Below are 20,119 nucleotides of genomic sequence, written 5' to 3'. Positions count from 1 at the left end.
CGCCAGCTGGCGGCGGCCCGAGGCGCGCCGCCGTCGCTGGGGCCTCGGCGCTGGCGGGCGCACACGGCCCGCCGTTGCACGACTGGCCGCCTGCAGAAGGAGGTGCTCGGCCGCGAGCTGGAGGCGCAGGTTCTGGCCTGGCTGCAGACTTCAATGCCAGCATTCAGGAGGCGGCAGCGTGATGAGAGCCATCACCCCAGCAGCGCACCCAACAGCTACACGAGAAGGTCGTTCGCCTGGCGCGAGCGTGCATGGGATTGAGGTGCGGCCAGCGGGACGTGCCAGCCGCGCAGAAGGAGGCGGAGGTGCGGAGCAGGCTCAGGCGGAGTCTGGCGCGCGAAGAAGGCCTCGGCGTGGCCTCGAGCGCCAAGCGCGTCATCGTCTTCCAGGGAGGCCAGAGTCGTCGCGAACGTGAGCGGCAGCGGCGCGAGGCGGACGAGCAGCGGCGCGCGGCGCTTACGGAGCAGCGACGAACCGAGGCGACGCACCTAGGAGCGCGTACGGCTGCGCGACGGCCTGCGCGCAGAGCGACTGCGCGAGCAGCAGCGCCGCCAGCAGCTGGCCGAGCGGGAGGCCGAGCGGCAGCAGCGGCTGGACGAGCTGCGGCTGAAGTACGCGTGGAGGCGGAGCGGGATCCCGCGCGGCTGCTGGCCGGTACGCTGGCCACGCAGGCGCGCCGCGGCCCGGCCGAGTCACCGCCGCCGCCGGCCGCCGCCGCCAACCACTCGTTCTGGGACAGCCAGCTGCAGACCGACCGGCGGCTGCGCCTGGAGGGCCGCCTGCGCGAGGCGGGCCTGCTGGACACCGGCTACGCCCGCGACGTGCTGCGCGCGCTCTCTGGCGAGGCGCAGCCGCACCTGCGGCCGGCGCACGACTGGAACGGCACTGGCGACGGATAGAGCGGTCCCCGTCGGCCAACTGCCGACTGGACTGGAATGACTGGACTCCAGCCGTGCAGCTGGAACATTGACACTCATTGTGCAAATTGTCTAGCAACGAAAGGACAGTTTTGAGCATGCCGTGTGCCGGGAGTCAGGGAAAGCGCAATATCAAAACGCTGGATTGGTCGACGTACGCTCTGGCTTTCCAATACATTCTGTAAGCCGTGAAGCATGTTGTGTTATATGACAATGATGTATGTCACATATGGCCACTTTTATGTATTATTATCTATTACCCATCAGCCATTCCTATTTCATGAGTACTGCGCATGACAAAACGGCGACCAGGCATACAGAAGGCCTGGTCGTCCGGGTTTTGATCTTCCGAGCTGGCCAACTGGGTTGCTGGAGCGACGCAGGCCGGCGGTGGTGGTGGTGAGGGTGGGGGTTGGAGCGACGCAGGCCGGCGGCGGTGGTGGGGGTGGGGTTGGAGCGACGCAGGCCAGCGGCGGTGTGGGGTGAGGGTGGGGTTGGAGCGACGCAGGCCAGCGGCGGTGGTGGTGAGGGAGGGGGGTGCGAGCGAGCAGGCCAGCGGCGTGGTAGTGAGGATGGGGCTGGAGTGACGCAGGCCAGCGGCGGTGGTGGTGAGGGTGGGGTTGGAGCAACGCGGCCAGCGGCGGTGGTGATGAGGATGGGGTTGGAGCGACGCAGGCCGGCGGCGGCGGGTGGTGAGGGGGGGGGTTGGAGCGACACAGGCCAGTGACGGCGGTGGTGAGGGTGGGGGTCGGGCGACGAGGCCGCGGCGGCGCGGTGGTGAGGATGGGGCTGCGGACGCAGGCAGCAGCGCGCGGCGGCGCGGCGGCGGCTGGCGGTGGAGGTGGCGGTGGCGGGCGGCGGCGGCGGCCGGTGGCGGCTGGTTGGTGGGGGGGGGGTGGGGGGGTGGGGGTGGTGCGGGATTAGATTAACCCGTCTATCTCGGCCAACGTTTACGGGTCGAGATATTCGGTCGCTCACGCCGGACGTTTACCCAGCCAGTCAACAGTAAAGTGCCAAACACGCCCGGTGGTGGGCCGGGCTTTTGCGTGTAAGCGTTTTTGTGCCGCTGTTGGCACTGGGCGGCGAAACGGTTTGGCAATGAGTCGGATTTGTGGTTGCTGCGGTTATTACCTTGTGCAAGTATGTGCCTACACCCCGGTGGATTACCAACTGTTGCCTACAAAATTACTGCGAGTGGAGAATTGAGTAGAGTTGGAGAATTAAACGCACATTGACCGGGACGAAACAAGTAAGAACTCGACCAAAACGCTTTGTGGGGAAGAAGGTTATGAGTTATGGCGTGCTAGTGAGCCCGAATCGTAGCAGGAAATATTACTGTCAAGCGGATTAGGTATACAATTTGGAGCATCTGATGACGGCAAGACGCCATTTGTGATGTCGGACGAGAGAGTTCGTTGAGAGCAGCATGACTGTTATCCGAAACCGAGACGCCCCAATGGCTACAATCGCCCTTTGAGAACGTATGCAAACAGGCCTCTGAATGCATTAGAGGGCCAATTGCATGACTGATGCGTCATTTATTGAACGCTATGCGGCTGAGTGAGAGCGGCCCACCCTACCCCCGGCTTCGCTAGTCTCCCCGAAATGCTTGTAGTAGGTCGTTTAAGTTCTCCAAATTTCTCGAAATATGTGTGTCCTACGTGACGTTGAAGCTTCGGGTTGCCACCCACATGGTTGTTCCAGGGCCTTATGCCCGTCAGGAGAGATTTCTAGTAAAGTTCGGGTGAGGCTCTGTGATGTAAAGGTGATGCAAAGTGATATCTTTCCGGGGATGATGCCCGCTGATGCCCGCCGACTTGCATCTAAAGGTAGTGACAACACCGAAATGGTTATTGCAAAATTACAAATCGACATGGTCAAAAAGCGCGGCGTTTCGCACACAGGGTCAAATCCATGACGGGTCAACAGTTCACGTAGGGTGCAGAGATATGTGCGGTAATCTAAGTGCAAAGCTTTGCACTTCAAACGATAAGCACAAAGAGAGCGATATCTATGCCGACAGAGGCGTGCTCGGTTTTGCGAACTGGAGCCGGCCAGGAGGTAAAGCTTTGAACCTAGGCCAGCTATTGTAAATCGGTAGGCGTAGTACGAATAGGTAACATGGGAAGATATCCGCACATGTGAAGCTTAAAGAAGGAAAAAAACAGTTTGCATACATGCACTGCCGGGGCTGTAAGTATCATCAAATCATAAAACCAGGCCTTAGCATGTCATTGGGAACTTCAGGCCTAAAACATAACGTCGTGATCCAGCCCTGAATTATGTGCAGTAATTAGCACCTTGAAGAAGGCTATAAAAGGGGCAAGTCCAGGAATGAGCAATGCGTGGGATTGCCGCACAGGAAGGCCACGAAAAGCGGGCCTTTAGCTGACAGTGGCGGTTATTGGTCACGCTCCATCCCCTCTCCCTTTATTTGAAAAACTGAACACGCTATGGCACCTTTCCATAATATTTTGTGGTCCCTATACGTCATACGTCATACGTCACCATACGTCATACGTCGCCACAGGTCATACGGCGCCATGCGTCATACAACGCCGTACGTCATACGTCGCGTACGCCGTATGTCGCCGCACGTCATACGTCGCCACACGTCATGCGGCGCCATGCGTCATACAACGCCGTACGTCACACGTCACCGTACGTCATATGTCGCCACACGTCATACGTCGTCACGCATCAGCAATAGCACCATTGTGCTTGACAAAACCACGCGCTTGTCGTTGATATTCCCTTTTTGCCATGTCGGTAGGCAATGTGACACCGCCTATGTCATAACCTCAACTTTTGCCTTTTGTTTTTCTTTTAAAACGACGTCAGATACGATCACATTTGTTCTGCACGCGACGAACCAAAAGTTTTTTGTAATTTCTGTTTCTAACCTATTTTACTTCTGCTATACATTTAAAAAACGATTTTGAAGATCTTTTGTGATACACAAGTCTTGAAATAATATGTAACGATCTGTGGTGGCTTCGTTGATATTGGTTGACAATGCTCCAACCGTGCCGGATAACATGCATTAAATTTCCTCTCTTGTCCAGTGTTGTCCCTATCACACATTCTTGAGATTATATAAACGCACATCTTGCCAAGAGGAACCCAAATGTTGGGTGAATTTCCGGAAGGGGAGGGGGTGCGAAATCCCACCTCCCTGCTATCGCCGGGAGTATGGATATAGGATAACAGAAGACATAACCGGAAAGGGGTCAAGATATGATTGATTTGGATATGATTGATTGGTTGATTACAATGGTCTGCACTTCTAACAGTCTTCTGTCTTTTCGATTCTTTGTGAAGCATTGAGCCTGCTCAGGTAGCCGCACAGGCATGCAGCCAATGGCAGAAAATCCCTTGGTGACGTCAGAGCATGCATCAGGGTAACCGTTAGCCAGGCCGAGCACGGCTTCAGTCCCTAGCGCACACTGCTTTACACATGCAGTGCTATGAGCTTCACTAAATGCATTGGCTGGAATCTTCGGCTGGATGATCCGGTTCCTGAAGATGTTTGGAACGCTGCATTCGGTCCATACGACGTCTCTGGCATCGTTCTCGCGCTCTTGCTGGGGCTGAGCAGGGCATACCGCCAGCGGTCCACATCGGGGCACCTGCCAGCGGGGTCATCTGGCCCGACTCTGATGACGGAGCGCGAGCGAGGCGACCACCAGGAGCCTCCACATCCACATCATTATGATGCGGGTATGGACATACAGGCAGTCATCTGGATATGCGCGGTCATGTAGCAGTCATTACCATCATCATCATCACGGTCGGCTGCTGTCGTGTAGTCAATCAAACGTTTGCATCAAAAGGTATGTTGTTAATAAAGAACAACTTATGCCCATTTGTATTGGAGTGATTTTGAGTTAGTTTTGCCTCTTGACGCCTCGCTGCTCCATATTGACGGAGATGAAAAAATGAACTAGTCTGCTCGCTTTTTCTCTCGGACAAACTTCATGCATCGAAACATGAAAGAACTGGATGTCATAGCCTCACCGACGCCAGTGGTCTACAGCGGTAGCTTTTTGTAGAGACACACATACCAGTGCCACATATCATAAATTGGAACGCACGCCGTTTTTCAGCTGAGCGTGAGAGAACAACGGAAAGTCTGATCCATCTACAACAAGAGCTCACGCGAAGCTGTCCGGCGGTATGGTGTCTTCAGCAGGCTGAGTCCTTTGACTTGCTCCGAGATAACAGTGCTTTATATGGCGGCCACCCGCTGCGGAGGATTGGTTGAGCGGCCACCCACTGGAGGATTTGTTGAGCGGCCACCCACTGTGGAGGATTGGTTGAGCGGCCACCCACTGTGGAGGATTGGTCGAGCGGCCACCCACTGTGCAGGACTGGTTGAGCGGCCACCCGCTGTGGAGGATTGGTTGAGCCTGCTGCGAATTTACGGACATCAGACGAGAGCCAGCTGGGAGACGCCGTATGGCATTGTGACTCCTTGAGGGAGCGTCAAGGACAGGGCAGCGACCATTTGCAGGCATTCATCGCCGTCCGCGGCACAGTTTTTGCTTGTTTTTCACGAAGGCGAGCGAATGGGGGACTGGCGGGAGTGCTTTTGATGCTTCTTCGCTCTGCCCTCAATAACAGTCATGCTCTGCTTCAATACCTCAAGTGTTTCTGCTCAGATAAATGACTGGAGCGGTTTTCGACCGCCATGGTGGCAGTGTTGAAAGGTGTAATCATGATGCACAGCCATACCTCGGGCGTTCCGACCACGATAGTGGCAGTGTTTGAAAGGTGTAATCATGATGCACAGCCATACGTCGGGCGTTGTCGTGCGGCGTCGCAAAAAGAAGATGATGGTCCATAAACTTTTGCATACCTCCGATAAACTACGTCCAGTACTGAGTACAACGTAAGCCTGCTCTATCTAGGTCAACTCGCATAAGCGGCACTCTCATATAGACACAGTCTGTTCATTTCGCCTTTCTACTTCTTCACTAATCTGATATATCGGGGTATTTCAGCACGTCTTCATTGACAGGACTGGGGTTCGGAAGATATACGCACCCGTCTCCCCCTGTTGTGATGTAAGGACTGCTGTCTTGGTAGCCATGGGGTGTGCGAAACTATAGCGCAGCACGGTTGACGCGACCATGAGTTTTTAAAGATTCCGTCCGAGCCTTTCGGTCGGATGCATTTATGGGATAAGTTCCCCAGCTGGGCAGTACTGGTTTTGCGAGCTCAGAACCGATCGTACAATTCCGGGTTAAAGGCAAAACTTTACGGCGATGCCGCTCGGCACGGCCCATCCATGCCGTTTGGCGTTAGCTGGTCGTTGGCGCTGTCGTTGTCACCGGCCGCAGGCTGTCCCAGTCGGAGACAAATAGCGAACACCTACAGCGGCTCAACCCCCCCCCCCCCCAACAGGTTCGGGAATCAAGTGGAAGACGCTCTAACCAGGCGGTGTGGCTTCTATCTGGTTGTACGTACGACAACAAGGGTGTCGAGGAATGTAATTAAGAAGTTATGTGCAATGTGTTCCAGAAGGAAAGAAATATTGGGGTCCGGTAGATCAACTTTTGCCGAGAAATCTGGAACCATGAGCATAGCCACAGCATGGGCCGCAAGCACAGCACGAGCCACAGTTTCCTTAATAAGCCGAATGTTTTTTGTTTGCTGTTTTTACGACGTGTGAACCCCATACCTCCTGGCAGGCTGGACGTCGGCCTACTTGAAATATGAGGCTCCCAACTGGCAGAACGAAACACAAAAATTTCTAGGCCCTTCATGCTTACGTTTAACTTCCCAAACTTGTACAAAGCCTTGGCCACATTATGTTGCCTACATTAGAGATCAATGCCGGTAACCCGTGTCCTCTAACCCTGTCCTTTCAGCTATCCACATGTCTATTAAGAAGCGTACAAGTATCAGTTTTTATTTATATAGCAGCAAGAAACCCGACACACACACCAGCCCACACACACACACCACCCACACACACACAGCACACAGCACACACACATCGGCTTGGGGTGATGATATATATATATATATATATATATAATTATATATATATATATCACCATAGGATATATATATATAACAGAATTAACCTTTTTTCCACTTCTGACAACCTTCATTAGACAAAAAACAGCGCTACTTTTCGCTGAACACATTGCGTCAATCTCCTAAAATATTTCCTGCGAACTTCTTCCAATTCTTCTTTCCAAGGAATATGATTTGGGAATCTACAAAATATGTTTTAACACTAAATTTTTCAAGTTTGATATCGAGGGCGGGCATTGACCAAAATCCCCGAACGTCGAACGCCTTTTGAGGGCAGGCTAGGTCAACCTCATCGACTCAGACCCCCTCCCAACCTGAGTTAAGAAAGTGACCGCTCAACGTCAACGCGTCACTGCCGATGCTGCTTGGAAGTGATCCTGAAGACACGGCCTCACTCGAAGATGCATTCACAGACTCCCACATATTTACGTGCCAGCTGACGCGATGTTCCCGCGAGCTCGTGCCCACACGTGCGGCCCAACAGACAGCTGGGCCCGCCCGAAGGGAGGGAATGTTTGCTACAAAACCAGCCGTGGGAGGGAGCGCCGCGCCCCACGAAGCCACCCATCACTCCTGCCTCATCTGGGAGCTTGCAGACTGTTTGGGCGGGAGATCCATCCCAGCCAGAGGCGTGCCCAGCACGCCGCGCCAACCAGCTCTGCCAAACGGCGTGCGACGTTGGGTTTGCATGAGGCACGTTCCCATTTTTCGGTCACGAAGGCGTCGCATCAAAATGCCGCATGGCGGTGACTGGAATTTCCCACCGCCAACGCCAGCTGAATCACTGGGCGCCGGCACTTCGTCACGAACTCCAGGCCGCTCGCACGTCCGCTCGTATTCGTCAGCGGTCGAAATGCATCACCCGAGCCACGCAGCAGCGTGTGTCCGCTCCGAGCGGTCACCTTGCCGCGCCGCGGTAAAGCACGGTGCGCCACTGCGCGTCACGCGCTCGCCGGCGCTCGCCGCCGCGCCTGTTGGCCCCCGGTTGCGCGTGCTGCGGCAAGATCGCGATCAGATGGAGACGGGTGCAGCGCTGGTTTGGCTCCTGCTGACGGCGGCGCTGCACGCTCGGGCCGCCCCCGCGCCCAGGCTTAAAGGTGAGGTTGAGTCTGACGCCCCTGCGCCCAGACTGAAAGCTAAGTTCGACGTTGGCTTCCGGAGCTCAGACTGAAAGGTTGGGTCGCCAGTGCCGCCCGGAGACCGGACTGAAAGGTAAGGTCGCCAGCACCGCCCGGGCACCAGATTAGAAAGTAACGTCGCCGGTGCCGCCGGGAGACCGGACTGAAAGAACATCGCACCCGTCACCCCGGCTGTGAAGGAGCGGCGCCCGGATGTCGCACGTGTCGCAACCATGGCCTAAATTTCAGTGTCCACCTGTCACTTTACCCGTGATCCGCATCATGGCTGTTTGGTGGCTGCATAATTAATACGTGGGGTACGATGTCATTACACATATGACTGAAGTGAACCATTGGCTCAGCATTTTGCGCGAAATTCGCGATAATGGCAAGTACATCTGTCTAATGTGAATAACCTACTGTCATACCATGCGAACGTAATGTAACTACTTCCCAGGCCTTCGCCATGCCGTTTTGGGATAATCTTTGAAAGTTTCTTTCGATTGCGAAGGCTTGCAAACTATTACCATAATGCCATGGCGTAAAGTTTCGAAAAGATTTTGTCAAAAGCGAGCAGTAAAAACCGACATCCTCATAGACTACAATATTTTCAAATGTAAGTCATGTGACTTGACGAGGAAAGCGGTTAGTACCATTGCCGAAGCAGGTTAAACGACTCTACAAACGGGAAGGGGCGAGGCTGCTACCAGCAGGGTCCGCTCACCTGCGGGGACGTTGTCAGCCTTGGCACGCCAAAGGAACACGGAGCTTGGTGAACGTTCCACGGTGAAAAAGGCAAAATAACCAAAAATCCCGAAAACAGGAGGTAAGCACACTGCTCCCGTTTAAGCCGAATGTGTTTGCTGTTCCGGGTTTCGAAAAAGACGTCCAAGAAAAACTCGGACAAAGCTATGACTAATGTCAGCAATGAAACACGCACTTGAGGTCTCTAACAATGACAATCCAATAAATATGTTTTGAATCCATGCTTCTGTGTAAATGCGAATACAGCTCAAGGGACAGCAGTAATGGTACCAGTCAGCGGGGCGGACACGATCAGTACGTGTGACAAATAATTGGGCGACCGTAACAAACTAAGCCCTCACAGAATGACCAGGCCTCACAAGGTGTTGAACCAGATTTTCTATGATCCGTTATACACTACCATATCCACCACATGCATATTCACTTATTATCCATCGCCAGGGCCTGGGGTCTGGGGCCTCCCTACCAAGGCCCGCATTCTTTATATGTCACCATAGACGGCTCTGGACAGAGAGCTCAAAATTGGCGTGATGTGCTCTCGTCAGGCTCCGTCCCTTCCTTAAGAGAATCCTGGCCATTAATGTTCCCTGGCCATTAATGTTACAAGTGCCATCACTGACAAAGAAGAAAGGCCTTGGGCCCCTGGGTCCAAGAGTGAGTACTCTGGATAACGGCGGATATAGGAACCTGGAAAGATCACGGTTCAGTACTGACGAGAAGGAGTTTGATCAATCTATGCATGTGCTAGATTAGATACACGTGTTATTTGTATCTGAAGACTAGAGACAAATTGTAACACCTTACGGAGAAATCAATAACCACAGCTGCCTCCCCGATTTCGCCATTGGGACCAGGCTATACTTAACCACTGAATGGCTGAATGACGTGGAAATAGGAAAAACGCAATTCGTTTTATGGAGATTTGGCTTTATAGCCGCTCATTTTATGGAGAGTTTGCTGTTTTTTTATCCATGCTCCGGCTGTGAAGGACAGTATTATGCAGCCGACTTGCAGTTAGATGATATTGTTCATCTGCCAGACACTGAAAATGTAAACCTCATCAGGGATTCCAACCCGGATCTTTGGAAGTTGTGTCCAACCCTCCTTCTAAGCTAATGCAGTTCCAATACCGCGTACAGACGTTATTCATGAAGGTGTTCATTAAAAACACAAATGTAAAACAAAGCCAAAGCATCTATCTGCACAGCGGCTGCATAATGAGGCCTTTCGCAGCCGGAACATGAAAAAAACGCACAATGTTGATTTGTTTGCACACATCGGTGCTAAAAACAGGGTTCACGCCCACCTTAGTGCTTTTTTTTCATAGGAATGTCTCAACTTCTGTCAGCTGTCATTGGAATGGTGTAAATGAGATTGAGCCGAACTTAAATCTGAAGGGAACAGTTTTACCTGGCCTGAAAATTATGTTTTTCAATAGAACAACGTGGAAAACATCCATTGTACAAATAAACCTAGATGTACGGACAAAATCCCATTTAAGGAATGTTTCGGAACATGTTTTTCTTCCCTCAGTGGATGCACTTACGTTGGTGGATCACGACGCTCATAACCCGCACCTCCCATGTCTACTTGACCCATTGATGTAGGAGCAAATCATAAAGAAATGTCTTGGATCAGAAAGTATTGCCATGGGTGCCTCAGAGTCGGCTCCTTCCATGCTTCGCCATAGGGCTAATGCGAGCTCGGGTGGAGAGGGTCGATTTGACTCACGAAGGCTCTTCAACAATAATTTCCGAGTGGTGCTACGTGGCGGCGTCAAACTTTTCATGGCTGTAGGCAACTGAATAGCGGATTTTTGTGTGCAAAACATTAGATGCGGTCTGCACGTTTGCTGAGGTATAACAGGTCAAACCAGACCTTGGCTGTCAGCGTAGGCAATTTCTTGGGAATCGCTCATTATGATGCAATAAGGGATTTTTAGACGAAGCGATGCACCTCTGAGAGTTTTTTTTTGTGCTCAGAATAGGTATCTCGGCTCAAGACGGTTGCGTGAGGAGGTCGGAACGCACTTTGACCACCAACCTGGAGTTCGACCTTGTTTAACCTTATTTGGCCCGCGGGTCATGGCCTAGGAGCCTCAAATGTGACGAAAGTGAGTTGACATGAGGGCCAGCATGCATTGTGATTTTGGTGTATCCCTCTCTCTCCCCCTCTCTCTCTCTCTCTCTCTCTCTCTCTCTCTCTCTCTCTCTCTCTCTCTCTCTCTCTCCCTCTCTCTCTCTCTCTCTCTCTCTCTCTCTCTCTCTCTCTCTCTCTCTCTCTCTCTCTCTCTCTCTCTCCCTTCTCTCTCCCTCTCTCTTTCTCTCTCTCTCCCCCTCTCCTCCTCTCTTTCTCCCTCTCTCTCTCTCCCCTCTCTTTCTCTCTCTCTCTCTCTCTCTCTCTCTCTCTCTCTCTCTCTCTCTCTCTCTCTCTCTCTCTCTCCCTCCCTGTCTCTCTCTCTCTCTCTTAGTTTCTTTAGACATCCAGTGGTCAAATTGACCCCCTACACCCGAGCTGCGCTATTCCACGGGCACCCGGGCGCATCTCAATGCTTGACATTCTCAGAAAGTGGGGGTGCAACGGCACTCACAAACTCGCCGTTCCCACGCCCATCATCTATGCTATGTAAAAGGGAAGTTTGTTGGTGCTTTGGGCATCTTTATATTTTGATAAGATGGCTCAAATTTTGCACGCGTTCAATCGGACCGTCCATGCGACGGACACCGCCAACGGAACGAGCAAAACAAACAATCGGTATTGAGGTGGCACCCTAGGGGATGTTGGCCAAGTGTTACCGTGTACCGCACAAATGCGTGGGGGGGGGGGGCAGAAATGTGAGAATGTGTTGCCTTAGCAATAGCTTGAGCTGCTGGATTTTTGCGTTTGATTCCCCGGCGCATCGATAGACGCTCCGCGAGAAACACGCGCGCGTGCTGCTGCTGAAACGTAGATACTGAGAGGGGGATGGACGACACCACAGAAGCGCCGTTCCAAGGGTCCACATCGTTCGGCGTTGTCCTCTCCTGCTGCTTTCTTGTGTCGTCTAATTCTCAATTTGCTGATCTGATAATCCCTGAAATTTTGCGAACGTGCCGGTTTCTTCCCGAGACATTGTAAAACGTCTCGGAAAACAGCCGGCAGATAAGTGTCCGTGAAGCTAGCTAAAGTCATGCCATTTGAAGTGTGTCTTACCAGGAAAAGCTGTCAGACTCCTCAAGTCACGCCCGGGGTCGTTGTCGGTTTACTGGGTTCTGTCCATTTCGGAAGACATATAATGCTTACAAGCCCAGGTAGATATAGGGTGTATTTAAACTTGTACTTAGTATTCTTGTACACATGCACGGATAACTGTGTGATCCTGCATGTCAGGGTAAACGACTTCAACCAGGAGATATCAGTCGCCGTAAATATTACGTGAATAGGGCGATGGCGACGAGTCCCGAGACAAGACGAGATGAGACGAGGCGAGTGTATATATATATACATATATATATATATATATATATATATATATATATATATATATATATGTAACCAAAAGTGGGGTACAAATGGTCTTTTCCCATCTCTACCCATGGACTGGACGCGAATACCGAACACTAGCGCCACTTGACACTTGGCTGCTTATCATGCGACATCGTCTCATCACACATGTCCTCAGGTTGATAACCGGACACGGTGTTGATTGTTGAAACTGCACAGCGGAAGCAAGACCTTTGGAGAACCTTGGGACGCAAAGGTGCCCAATGACCAATGCAGTGCACATGTCCTCTGGTAAGAACCCGCAGCCATCAAGAAGCACTAGGAATGACGCGCCGTGCCTCCAACTCTGCTTGTTCAAGCACTGACCGTCCCTCTCCCCCCCCCCCTCTCCTGCCGCCAGATGTCATGCCGTTCCGCTGCGATCGAGGCGCCATCTGGATGGAGGAGTGCAGCGAGTGTCGTTGTCAGAGTGGGGACCGCGTGGTGTGCACGCACGTCCCCTGCCACCCACCGGATCCACCGGAAACACAGGAGCCAGAGCCACAGCCAGAGCCGAAGCTTGTGGAGCCGAGGCCGGAGCCGGGTCGGAAGCCGGAGCCGGAGCGGGAGCGGGAGCCGGAACCGGAGCGGCCGCCGCGCTGTCCCCCAGTGGACCGTGTCGGCGGCTGCGGTCGGGACCACCCGGACTGCCGCTGCCCGCCGCCAGAGGGCGGTGTCGGCCGCCGCTGGAGTTTCCTGGCCGCCGTGCGCCGGCTGGGGCTCCGGCCATAGTGCTCCGGGCCAGGCACGGCTCCCAACCCCGCCGCCCCCGCACCAGCCAGCGCCGCGCCGGGCTGTAGCTGACGGCTGGCATCGGGCCGTCGCCTCTTCCGAGCATCGAGTCTCTCTGCAAGCGGCACATGTAGCGATGGCTCAGCGTGTGCAGCATGCCAATGCTTGGGCCGAGGTATGGTGTATGCCGATAGCAGCGGGTTCGCGATCAAAATGTGACTTGGGTAGCCAAACGTCGGGGCGCGCGCCAGCGAGCAGGGGACGTTGCGGACTTGTGTCTAAACCACGAAGATGGGTAAACGGCGGCCGGCGTTTGTGAAAAAGAGCCGGATGATCAAATCTGAAGGGCATGAAACATGCATTGTTTCGTGTGTGCGCGCGGGAGTGACTGGACCCTCGATGTAGTCACTCTGGTGTGGAGTGATGGTTCAGCCAGTCTTTACCGGTACGTGAAGTTTTATTGGATTGAAGCGGTCTCGATGGCTGAATATTTGCATGTTTTGCTCTGTCTGACGCCCAGTTTTAGTACATTACACGAAATCAGGTGATGCAGCTTGTGAGCATCTGACGCGAGTACACGCCTGTGAGCGTTTTAAGAGCATTTCGGTTTGTCTGATCTTGGCGCGCACACTGCATGAATAGCGTTCCTCATGGTTTATAAAAGCCGTGGGCTCACATTCTTCATCCCGAAGTCTACCGTACATTAATAAATTGCTTCGCAGCCCTGAGATACAGCAGTCAGATCTATACGGCTTGTCAGATCTATATGGAGTGCCCCGTGGCAATTTCATAATGATATCATTTAATCTTCTGGTGTTGCTTCTGTCAAACAGCCCGTCACCGCGTGCCAATCAGCATGGATCAGTTCATGAAGAAACTTTTATTTTGCAGAAACTTGCAACCTGATTGTGACACGGTGCAAACACTTAAAGGTTGGCTCTAACAAAGCAATCTATGCAGCGCCACGACGCCAGCCGATGACTATCAATTTACGTACATACGTGCCCACTCAGCACGCAACTTCATTACCATTGCACAGAGCACAGCTAGACGGAGGTAGCCTAACCGCTGTTCCAACTTTGTTCTCCGCAAACAACACTAGTTGCCGACAAACCTACGCGACACACGAGGAAGAGATAACACGCACGCACACCACAGTTCATGAAGCGGAGAAGCGCGCCACGCTGCGATACTGGAGTGAGATGCAGCGCTTTTCAGCTGTTCAATGGATGACGAAGGCGACAAGACGACGGCATGGTACGAAGTCCTCACACTGGACCTTCCACAGGAGAGACGATTAGCTGCCGCGCGTACTGTACTCAAACGAACCGGAGCTGAATAGCCTGCCACGGGCAGTCTTTGGTCTAGTCAGGCCACACTGTCGGGCGTGCGGTCACCAACACCGCACGGCGCGAGCCAAGGCCGGCCGCAGCGCGACCCTGGCGCGCTCTACAGTCCTAGCACGAACTACTCTTGTAATCGGAGGTGTCTGAGATGGGTGCCGAGGCCGAGCCGTTGGCGGTCGACTGGGCTAGCGTCGGCGGGTGCCTGGAACGGATGAAATGTCATGAAATGCCACGTCATGAAACGCAACGGTCACAGCTGTTACCATGACCGCAACTGAAACTGTGTGCCTGTAGGATTTTAGCTAGATGGCAACCACCCCTGAAAATGCAACAGCATCGGTGGACCTCCCAACGCAGCTTTGATGCCACCTTGAGTTGATACAATCAGCTTTGATACCACCAAAGGAAATTGTAGCGGCATACACAGTGAGCTGTGAGCGCTGTGATGAGATATGCTACAGTTACGCGTCCTCGCACTCACAGCGGTTACAGCCTTCCGCCGTCCAACTCAGCCGCATCAAGTCATCCAGCAGCCGGCTTAACAACATCCTCCAGCGTTAGCAAAACCCGGTCACTTCAGCTTCCCCACCCCACGTGGGATCCCACCACCATCACGCACGAGTGTAGCCTGAGCCATGCTGCGGCCGGACTGAGACATGGCTCATAGGACACCAACTGTCCGAGGCCGGGCAAGCAGCGACGCGTCCCGCCTACTCACTGGTGGGTGCGCAGCGACGCCAGCATGGTGTGCAGCTGGCTGTTGGCGGCGTTCAGCTCCTGAATGCGCGAGTGCTGCGCCTCGATGACCCGCTCCTTCTCTGTCAGCACGCTGGACAGCTGGCTCTGCTCGCGGCGCAGCTCGTGCTCCACCAGCGACAGCCTGACGGGGTCACACAGAGGTCAGCCGCCTGTCGGGGTCACACAGCGGTCAGCCGCCTGCTGACTGGGGTAGGGTACAGTGCAGTCGTTCCATGCTAACCATCTAAATTATTGTTACCGGACATTTCTTCACTGTAGAGTATCTCGCGACCCTTGCCATGCATTCGCTACCTGCTGCGTCTCTCGATGATTCGCATGCACAATCTTTACCTGTTAGCCACATCGGCGATGCGTTAGGCTCAGGCGACATCTGTTGAGCATCTGGATGACCTTTGGTCCACTCGCCACACAATGGACTATCTCACTGCGGCGATCACCTGTTGCGCACCACGGTGGTTTGCCCGGCGCAGTGGTTACCTGTTGAGTATCTCGGTGATTTGTACGGGAGAGGGCTGGCAGATGTGCGCGGCGGCCGGCGGCGTCGCTGTCCTCGGCTCCTCGTTCAGCCGGCTGTGCAGCTGCTCCATCTGCACGTGCAGCTGGCGGATCTCGTCTTCGTACTGTAAACAGGGCTCGACTGTCACCAGCCGCTGGCCCGCCCACACGCCGCGCTTCAGACGCTGCTGATCCTCCTCCTCCAGCAGTAAGGCTGTTTTCTGATCACGCGCACCGGCTCCTCAAACAAAAAATTCGGTTTCGTGGCGGGAACAGCATTACCACTAAGACCAGGCGTGGAACCGGTTAACACAGCAAAACACACATACAAATGTTTCAGGTCAGTCAACCAGGTAGGGCAAAACCAAATGAGAGCTGAGCGGCACGGACAGCAGCGTGAGACTCACCTCCTCAAACGACTTGTCGGGCGGCCGGCTGCGCCGCGCCTTGCTCTTGAGTCGGCTGTCACGACCCGGCCGCACTTCGTCGCTGCTCTCGCTGTCGCTGCCGCGCTGCTGCTGCCGCCTGGTGGCAAGCACATCAGTCGACGTTCGCCGGCTGGCCTTCAGGCGGCGCGCGCGTGCGTACAGCTCCGGCGAGCCGGCCGGGGGCGGCGGGGGCGGCGCGGCGCGCGGGTTGGTTCGCGGCGCGGCCGCATGACGGCGCTCGCGCGGCGGCGAGGGCGAGCTGCTGGAGGAGCGCGGCGGCGCGCGGCCGGCAGCCGCCGGCACCGAGGGCGCCATCACCAGCTGCACATCCTCCATGCTGTGCGCCGAGCTGACGGACGTGCTGGGCGAGTACTGGGCCGGCCTGCGGACGACAGAGGCGGCTGTCAGCCGGCGCCGGCCACGCGGCAGCGCGCCGCTGTGTTTGGTGGCAAAACAGCCCGACGCGCGTCGCCGGTCATGTTTTCGCGCGCGGCGGGATGCTAAGCTAAGTTAAGCGGCGCCCAGAGACATTGATTCTGGCGAGCGACAGACGGTCGGCTGCCAACGCCAGGTGGCCTCTAATGCGTGTGATAAGGTGCGGACGCCGGGCTGCGAGGCGCCAGCGCTGCCGGGTGCTCTCACCTGGTGACCCGCGGCTTGCCGCTGTTCAGCTGGTACATGGGATTGTTGAAGGCCAGCGGGGCGTGCTGCTGTTGGTGGTGGTGCTGCTGCTGCTGCGAGCTGCTGATGGCCGGGTCCACGGGACTCGAGCTCTGGCTGTAGGCGAAGCTCTGGTAGCCGCTGGAGGCCACATTCGACAGCTGCGAGATGGAGATCTGCGAGCCCTTGACGTTGTGCTCCAGCTCCCCGGCCGAGTGATCGTTGGCCTCGTCGTCGGCGCGCGGTCCGCGGCGGCGCGCCGCCGCCGCCGCCGGACTGCCGGCCAGCCCGGCCGGCCCGTACTGGCCGGCGTGGTGGTGGAAGTGCTGGTGATGGCCCGGCCGGCCCGGTTTCAGAGCGCTGAACAGCACGTAGTCGTCGCTGGTGTTGAGGTTGGGCGCCGCCCGCTTCGAGCTGCCCGGCAGGTAGGCGTTGCGCGGCAGCGTAGAGGCTTTCTCCGGCGCCAGCGCGGCCGACGGTGGCGGCGGAGGCGGAGGCGGCGGCGGTGGCGGAGGCGGCGGCTCTACGGCGCCCGCTGGCTCACGGTCACACGACGTGCGGTCGTTGAACCTGGGCAGCGGATAAACGTCCGTCAACAGAAACGCCCGCACACGAACCAACGTGTCGCACAATCACAAGAAACGCCGATCATTACGCTTGCCAAACACAGCCTTTGAAGATCCCTGCCCTTTAAACCACAATACCATCCGTTCCGCCACGGTTTCTCCGCCGCCCCTGCGCCGAACCTCACCGGAATATGTTGCGCTGCAGGCTGAGATAGTTCGGTGGCGGCGCGAGCGCGGCCGACGGCGGCGGCGGCGGCTGCTGGTACACCAGGCCCACGTTGGGCTGGCTGTGCGCCGCCGTCACCGTGGCCAGCACCGTCTCCAGCCGCTGGCGCTCGGCCAGGTGCGCCGGGTTTGTCACCTTGACGGCGCACTCGCGCAGGAGGCCGTGCAGCACCGACAGCTGCTTGCCCAGGTCCACGTAGCCGTCCCACTCCTGCTGGCGCGCATCCCGCCCCGCCGGGCTCTGGCGACATGGGAACCAGCGTGGTCAGGGGGGCTACGGGTCAGGTCAGGAGACAGCTCGGTTAGGAGGGTGACAACAGTGATCTCCCACCGGCACGACAAGCGTATACAAAAGGTCAGTCAGTGGGTGGGACCAAACGCACCATCGTGCCGAAAATAAAACACTATATAACTACGCCTAGCGTCAGGCAACAAATAAATATTGCCGTGCAATTGCTGGGCAATTGCACGGCAAATGCAATTGCAGCTCGCCCCCGTCACGCTGTTAACAACCTCAATGCGCCATCGTGTTGTCAATGCGTCATCATGCTGCCATCAAGTGCATGTTGAAATCGTTATGTCACTGAGATAAATAGCAAGACAAAGGATGAGCGTAACGTTCCGGTGAACCCATTGACATTAACAATAGCTATCACCGTGTCGACGGGCCACTCCGAAAGTATTACGAAAGGCACGCTCAGTTGGCATCCCACGCCACCTGAGGCCACTCGGAGACCCGGGTCGCTCCGCCGCTCCGCTCCCTGTCGCCCAGAGGCCTGGGTCTCCCCCTGCCGCCCAGATGCCTAGGCCTCTCTCTGCCGCCCAGAGGCCTGGGTCTCTCCCTGTCGCCCGGAGGCACGGGTCGCTCCCTGCCGCCCAAAGGCCTAGGTCGCTTCCTGCCGCCCAACCCCGTGCCAGGGCGAGCCGGCATCGCCTATCCCCCTCCCCCCCCCCGCTTCCCCCGAATCCCGCCCGCCTTGTCCCGGTCGGCTCCCGCCACGCCGGCGACAGATGGGAGCTGTCGCAGATCGGACGCCTCGCGTGACGTCATGGCACGGCAGTGACGTCACTGCGCCGCGGGCGTCGTCAGCCGAGATCGTATCGCGCCGCGCCGCGCTAATGGAGGATCACTCGTGACGCGGAGCTCGGCGCGACGGCGGCGACCGAGCGCGGCGGCGCACTCACCGAGATTTTGCGCAGGAACGTGCGCATCGTATGCGTCTCCTTCACGACGAACTCGTTGAGGAACTCCATGTAGTTCTCCTTGCCCTGGAACTGGGTGAAGTTGGCCAGCGTCTGCAGCGTCTTGGCCACCAGGGTGAGGTTCCGGACCGCCTTCTCGTTCGGGTACTCTAGAAGAGGCGTTACCAAGTCAGAGAGGTCCACCACAAACATGGACATTTAACACTGCAGTGGCTTGGAGGATAGTCAAACATCCATCACTTCACAGAAGAATTATGAATGCGAGGCTAGAGGCGCCTGCCTCGAACCACTAGCTGCGTTTATCGCGTGGCTGCCCGTGGCTAGCCGGCTTTTGAAGAGCCCAGCCTCACTCGCCTTGCGTGAGGCTGAAGAGGCTCGGACTGAGGATAGCCGGGCAGAAGAAGCGGAGGAAGATGCAGGAGGAGATGACGTTGTCCTGCTGTTCGGCCTTGCCTGCCTCCCGTAGCCGCTCGCAGATCAAGTGGAAGCATTCGCGCAGCTCCCTGGAACGGACCCCGGCCACGTCAGACACTAGCCAACGCTCCTGCGTCGCCGACGCAGACCAGGCATCCAGGCGTTACCGACATATGGGCAGCGCAGTGTGGGCATTACCGGGAGAGAAAACGGAACGACTGTCCAAATCGCCCAGCCAGCAGCTGCATGTCATGCCGCATAAGATTTTCATTAAATCTATACCCGTTTGGTTCTAAATAAAAAAATGTTGTCCGTGCACTTAATTACTGTATTCTGAAATACATTTGCGAAGAACTGCCCAAACAAAGTGACAATAAAGCCTTTGAACGTAGGCTCACCTCAAACAACAGTACATTTTCTCAGCCCCTCCACCCGACCCCACCGCACACCGCCTCCCCGTCCCACCGCGAGAGAGCCAAGCAGTACTCACGGCGGGAAGTTGGTGTAAGACGCCAGGATGCTGGCCCAGATCTCCTCGACGAACGCGCGCAGGCTGAGCCGCTGCTTGTGCAGCACGCCCGGACTGCTGATCTTGAGCGGGTCGATCTCGAGGTCGGAGCCGGCCTCCAGCAGGCGGCGCACCGGCTCGCCCAGCGTGTCGTTCAGGTACCGGTCGCCGACCAGCTTCATGAACGACTCGGTCGCCTTGGTGGCCAGCGAGTTGCCGCGGAAGGTCAGGCGCTCGTCGTCTGCGGGCCCGCCGGCGGCACCAGTGAGTCGGTTGAGAACAACGGAAGAGGGACGAGCCATTCGCAACACAATGTGGACGCTCGAGAGCAGCACTAGCACCAGGAACGAGTGCATCTTTGGTCATGAACCAGCATACAACGCACTAGACATAAGCGTAAGATATCCAACGTTGTT

At 55.8% G+C, this 20,119-nt stretch overlaps 1 protein-coding gene and 1 long non-coding RNA gene across 2 annotated transcripts in view; both read right to left on the bottom strand.

Annotated features, from left to right (window-relative positions):
* Positions 1-13,964: 13,964 nt before the first annotated feature.
* On the bottom strand, positions 13,965-15,196 carry LOC119102236 (uncharacterized). The gene is made up of 2 exons (XR_005094677.1): positions 15,164-15,196; positions 13,965-14,647 (listed from the first exon to the last, which is right to left on the bottom strand). It is a non-coding gene; the product is annotated as an uncharacterized LOC119102236 (long non-coding RNA).
* Positions 15,197-15,334: 138 nt separating this feature from the next.
* LOC119102819 (ras GTPase-activating protein raskol) overlaps positions 15,335-20,119 on the bottom strand; it is a gene marked incomplete in the record, with an annotated part of 83,920 nt that continues 79,135 nt past the window's right edge. The window contains 9 exon segments of the mRNA XM_037226270.1: positions 15,335-15,353; positions 15,682-15,824; positions 16,107-16,224; positions 16,315-16,509; positions 16,770-17,357; positions 17,539-17,819; positions 18,764-18,930; positions 19,136-19,284; positions 19,686-19,944. Coding sequence (XP_037082165.1) covers positions 15,335-15,353; positions 15,682-15,824; positions 16,107-16,224; positions 16,315-16,509; positions 16,770-17,357; positions 17,539-17,819; positions 18,764-18,930; positions 19,136-19,284; positions 19,686-19,944 — 1,919 coding nt within the window.

The sequence above is a fragment of the Pollicipes pollicipes genome, unplaced genomic scaffold (assembly GCF_011947565.3).
Source record: "Pollicipes pollicipes isolate AB1234 unplaced genomic scaffold, Ppol_2.1 Scaffold_5724;HRSCAF=6776_pilon_pilon_pilon, whole genome shotgun sequence".
Lineage (NCBI taxonomy): Eukaryota > Metazoa > Arthropoda > Thecostraca > Pollicipedomorpha > Pollicipedidae > Pollicipes > Pollicipes pollicipes.
This window is presented reverse-complemented; position numbering and strand designations above follow the sequence as displayed.